Here is a 6,000-nt window from a genome sequence, read left to right as displayed (position 1 = left end):
CTAGTTGGCGATGAGTACTCCTAAGTCCTTCCCCAAGTTTAATGTCCACATCTGTATTCCGTTTATTTTGTATGGTGCTAGACCATTGGTACCACCAAAATGCATTACTTTACATTTTTCAACATTGAATTTCATCTGCCATTTATGTGCCCATATAGCCATCCTATCCAGATCCTGTTGCAATATGTCACTATCTTCCTGAGAGTTGATGATTCTGCACAATTTTGTATCATTCATCTGCAAAAATAGCAACATTGCTCACTACTGAATCTACTAGGTCATTAATAAATAAATTGAAGAGCACTGGACCCAGTACAGACCCCTGTGGGACCCCACTGCTAACAGTCTCCCATTTTGAGTATGATCCATTGACCACAACTCCATTAGCCAGTTCCCTATCCATGCACACAGACTCTTCCCCAGTCCTTGCATCCTCAACTTTTGCACCAGACTTTTGTGGGGAACAGTGTTGAAGGCCTTTGCAAAGTCCAAGTATATCACATCTACAGCATTCCCAATATCCATATTAGCGTTCACTACCTCATGAAAGCTGAGCATGTTAGTCAGGACCTGTCTTTAGTAAACCCATGTTGATGCTGAGAAATAAGATTATTTTACACTATGATGTCTTGTATAGTATCTCTTAGTAACCCCTCAAATAGTTTGCATACAACCGATGTTAAGCTTTTGTTAATTGTGCTAATTTGAATCTGTTGCTCCCACACCTTGTTTTCTCTCTTTGCAGGCCTGCAATGCTTTAATGGTGGCATTTTGGGTGGCTTTAAGTGCTTGTGTCCAGATGACTACATGGGAACACAATGTGAGACCATTGTGGTCAGGCCAGGTATGTGAAATTGTGGTCCCGCAAATGTACACCTGGATTGTACTCTTTATCTTACTTTAAATTGTTTTCAAAAATAAGGAAATCTTCTCCCACATCCTTAAGCAAACCTGGAATAGTGCCCAGAAAAACAGAGGAGGTTCCAGCTGTTGACTTAAACAAGAATTCCAAATGATTTCCCCTTGAAAATTCTTATTTTTGTCATAGTTTTATTTGTGCCTGCCTCGATAAAGGTGTTCATGTAGACCAAGACTTCTTGTGGGCTTCCTGTAATTGGGTGCCGATCAGGCCCTGAATTTACACCACAGGAGCCTATAGGCACTGACGTCCTGCCACCTTTTGTCCTCTAGGAACCCACAAACCCCCGCTGAACTGCACCGCAAGTGTGCTGGCTGGGGCAGCTGTAACTTCTCTCTTACCCGTCACAGGTAGCTACAGGTAGCTCTTAGCATTAGGTAGCCAGAAGTACCCTCAGTATTAAAGGAAACCTAAACTGAGAAGGATATGGATTTTTCCTTTTAAAATAATACCAGTTGCCTGACTCACCTGCTGATCCTCTGTATCTAATACTTTTAGCCACAGCCCCTGAACAAGCATGGAGATCAGGCGCTCTGACTGAAGCTAGACTGGATTAGCTGCATGCTTGTTTCAGGTGTGTGATTCAGCCACTACTACATCCAAAGAGACCAGCAGGACTGTCAGGGAACTGGTATTATTTAATAGGAAACCTCCATATCTCTCTCAGTTTAGTTCCCTTTAAGTAGCTAGTGGTGCTCCCAACTGAAGGGAGATCTTGTCAGTGGAATGCAGAGAGCCGGATGACTAAACTCTCGTTTACACTTCGCTCGGGCTTCAGCATAAGGAAGGAGGGAGGAGCTAGGGGAAGGGAAGGAGCCAGCCCTCCATCATCAGGCGCCTGTAGGCACATGCCTACAGTGCCTTATGGTAAATCCGGACCTGGTGTTGATAAAGAAAAATGGAAGTAATATTATCTCACATGTATATTGTTCAGATTTTTAAAAGTTTTGCTTTAAGCTATTGGTTTCAAAATGAGTAACACAAAAATATTTATACTTCAAGCATTGATCTCATCATTTTTATAGCCACATTTGCAAGACATTGATTGGATAGCCATGAGCTACATGCCCCTTTTTGTTTAATTCTACATTATTTTACCAATAAGAAAAAGATATAATGAAGATATTGACATCATTTAGTATTATATTTTTTTTCTAAATACCCACAAATGAATATAAAGTTAACTAGTGTGAAGAAAGACCATCTGACTATTGTCTGAAATTCCCATCCAATAGAGGGATGGTTGGAAATGCCTGTTTCTGATTCACAGAAATTCCAATTTCCGCCAAAGGCAATTTGCGATTCTCTGTTTTTCCGACTTTTGATTTTCCCGATTTCTGAGTAGTATTTTATTTGTAGTTTTTTGCATAAGAGAATGCAAAAATGACAGAAAAAAAATAGAGTATCGGAAACTCGAAAAATCGGAAAATCGGAAAGCAGAAAAATGTTGCATTCTCTGATTGGTCCAAATGCTTCTGAGTTCTGTGATTGGGATAAAATTACCGAGTTGTGGTAATGCAGTATCTCTGCAGAAATCCGATTTCTATCGGTTTCCGATTTCCGGGTAGTGTTCGTTTTTTTTACATTTTTTGCATTATCTGATTGGCCAAATACTTTCGAGTTGTTTCTGCATTCTCTAATTGGTCCATTGATTTTGAGTTCTGTGATTGGGCTAAAATTACCAAATTGCGGTAAGTCAGGTCTCCATGGAATTCCGAATTCCATTTTCCGAGTTTCAACTGGAAATTTCCAATCGAAAATGAGGAAATTTCAGTGCCACAAAATCAGGGCCGGCCTTAGGTTTCACAGCGCCCTGAGCATAACCAGATTTTGGCGCCCCCCCCAATTCATCCTCTTTGCGTGTGAGCGCACCACACACATACACTAATGGGGGGGGGGGGGGTGGAATCTGCTGCCTAAATACACTGAAAGGGGATCTGCGACTGCAAGACCAGTAGCCTATATACACTAAAGGGGGAATCTGCCTACATCTACAAGACTAGTAGCCTATATACACTAAGGGGGGATCTACCATAGGTAGGTGCCCCCAGTATAGGTTAGATAGGTAGCTGCCCCCAGTATAGATTAGATAGGTAGCTGCCCCCAGTATAGATTAGATAGGTAGCTGCCCCCAGTATAGGTTAGATAGGTAGCTGCCCCCAGTATAGATTAGATAGGCAGCTTCCCCCAGTATAGATTATATGGGTTGCTGCCCCAGTATAGATTAGATGGGTTGCTGCCCCCAGTATAGATTAGATAAGTAGCTGCCCCCAGTATAGATTAGATAGGTAGCTGCCCCCAGTATAGGTTAGATAGGTAGCTGCCCCCAGTATATATTAGATAGGTTGCTGCCCCCAGTATAGATTAGATAGGTAGCTTCCCCCAGTATAGATTAGATAGGTAGCTGCCCCCAGTATAGTTTAGATAGGTAGCTGCCCCCAGTATAGATTAGATAGGTTGCTGCCCCCAGTATAGATTAGATAGGTTGCTGCCCCCAGTATAGGTTAGATAGGTAGCTTCCCCCAGTATAGATTAGATAGGTAGCTGCCCCCAGTATAGATTAGATAGGTAGCTGCCCCCAGTATAGATTAGATAGGTAGCTGCCCCCCAGTATAGGTTAGATAGGTAGCTGCCCCCAGTATAGATTAGATAGGTAGCTGCCCCCAGTATAGATTAGATAGGTTGCTGCCGCCAGTATAGGTTAGATTAGATAGGTAGCTGCCCCCAGTATAGGTTAGATAGGTAGCTGCCCCCAGTATAGATTAGATAGGGAGCTGCCCCCAGTATAGATTAGTTAGATAGGTAGGTAGGTAGGTGCCCCCCCCCCCCCTCATAGTGGAGGGGGAGCTGCGGGGATGGCAGCCCGACCTCTCCCTCCCTTCCTCTCCGGGCCACCCTCCGTGCTCCCTCCTCCGATGCTGCTGCAGACTGCAGAGAGAACAACTCACCTCCCTGGTTCCGATCGCCGGCGCCTCTCACGTCACTTGCCGCTGGTCTACTCTTCTACATTGTCACTGATGCACACTAAACTTCCTGCTTAACAGAAAGTTTAGTGTGCATCAGTGACAATGTAGAAGAGGAGACCAGCGGCAAGTGATGTGAGAGGCGCCGGCGATCGGAACCAGGGAGGTGAGTTGTTCTCTCTGCAGTCTGCAGCAGCATCGGAGGGGGGAGTTCGGAGGGTGGCCCGGAGAGGAAGGGACGGAGAGGTCGGGGTGCCCCCCCCCCCCGCAGCTTCCCCTCTATTACGGGCATGTTTGTTTGCGGCACCAGGGGGCGGAGCGTGACGGACCCAGCCGGGGCCGCAGCTTCCGCATTAAAACACAGGCGGCAGGAGCGCCCCCTGGAGACCGGCGCCCTGAGCGATCGCACCGGTCGCTCAGGTCAAAGGCCGGCCCTGCACAAAATCCAACTGAGCATCCTTAATCCAATGTCTTCATACAATGTATTTTTATTTTACAGGAGAATGTTCTTTTGGAGGTGACCTTATTGATGGTAAATGTGTGTGCAAGCCGGGATTCTATGGATCTGGCTGTGAAAACATGATAATCACTACACCAGGTATGGCTTATCCTGTTATGAAACTACTATACTTAACCACTTTACCCCCAGCTGTATGGATATCTCCATCCCTTTTTCCATCCTTTCACCCCCAGGGACAGAGATATCCGTACCTCCCACACTCCCGCCGCTGCCCGCGCTCCCGCTCGCTCGTGCGCGCGTCCCCGTGCTCGTGCGCGCCGCCGCCCGCTCGCCCGGAGATCAATGAACGGGAAAATCCATTCCCGTTCATTGATCTAAGCCCCGGTGTAACCATTACACCATCCAGCCACAGCCAGAATAATACATAAAACAATATAAGACAGTATAATACATTTTAAAGAAAAAAATGATTTCTTTGTTACAGCTGATACCAATCCTGCACTAAATCAGCAGCCTGTCTACTTCCTGCTTTTAATGGAAGCAGGCATAGGGTTAACACCCTGTGTTTACAAATTAGCAGCTCTGCCATGGCAGAGGAAATTCCTGAGCTGACACAGCTGACAGATAAAATTACAACTTGTGCTTCACAGATGAGGGGAAATTAGATAGGCTAGACTTGCTAAATACATACAGGGTGCATCCCTCTCTGTTTTCCTTCTGTCCAGTGCAAGGTTCAGAATAACTGGAGTCCTGTTAATGTTGTTATATCACTCTGGCCTGGTGACATAACAGTTCAGGTGGGGGTGTGATAAATATTGGAGTAAGGGATCTAATTGATCTTGGAAATTAATTATTACCCATCATTTAAAGGATTTCCATTTCCTGAAACTCTATCTTAGTAAAGCATAACTCCTGTTTGGCTATAGTAGTAACAGAAGTGTGATCTTGTTGTTTCCTTATTGCAGTAATTATGTTTGTTTAACCTCATATTGTCAGTGTCGATAATAATAAAAAATGATAAATATAACTTTACTCCATAAACCGTTATGCCGGCACGTGTTTGTGTTTTCCTTCTACGCCAATATGCCAGGAGGGTGCAATCTTGCCCTCCAAACTACTGTATAAGCTGGACTGATGCTCCTTTGCATCTTGGCAAGTCTAGACATGTATCTAGGTCAGTGTCAGTCCACAGATCACTAAGGGCCCATTCACACTTACAATCGCAGAACGCCGGCGATTACCGCCGGCGTTCTGCGGGAGTGATTTTCCCGCGATTAGCGCGGAAAAATCACTGGACACTGCGGCGGTTTTGGAGCGATCGCGATTAGCGTGCTATGCACGCTAATCACGATCGCAAATCGCGGAACGCTCGTCGCCGGCAAACCGCTGCATGCAACGCGGTTGCGGTTATCGCTAACCGCAACCGCGGCAGTGAGAACACGGCCACTGGCTACAATGTGTAGCGGTTCTTGCAGAACCGCTAGCGGTTTGCCGCGAGCGGGAATCGTGCGATTCCCGCTCAGGTGTGAATGGGCCCTGACTGTAGAACATATACTGGTAATATAATAGGTAACAGCACTGCAGCCAGAAAGGCTCACATGATTATAACTGCTAGTTCAGACTAAAACTTTGTACATGTACTAGATTGTTCTGGGCCC

General features: G+C 45.5%; 1 protein-coding gene across 1 annotated transcript in view; it reads left to right on the top strand.

Moving 5' to 3' along the window:
- Positions 1-6,000, top strand: part of LOC137562092 (serine-rich adhesin for platelets-like) — a 55,304-nt gene that overhangs the window by 21,920 nt on the left and 27,384 nt on the right. Inside the window, exons 2-3 of the mRNA XM_068273428.1 lie at positions 746-844; positions 4,382-4,480. Coding sequence (XP_068129529.1) covers positions 746-844; positions 4,382-4,480 — 198 coding nt within the window. The remainder of the gene's footprint in view (positions 1-745; positions 845-4,381; positions 4,481-6,000) is intronic.

The sequence above is a fragment of the Hyperolius riggenbachi genome, chromosome 3 (assembly GCF_040937935.1).
Source record: "Hyperolius riggenbachi isolate aHypRig1 chromosome 3, aHypRig1.pri, whole genome shotgun sequence".
NCBI classification, from domain to species: domain Eukaryota; kingdom Metazoa; phylum Chordata; class Amphibia; order Anura; family Hyperoliidae; genus Hyperolius; species Hyperolius riggenbachi.
The sequence above is the reverse complement of the archived record's forward strand: the minus strand, read 5'-3'. Positions and strand labels throughout refer to the sequence as shown.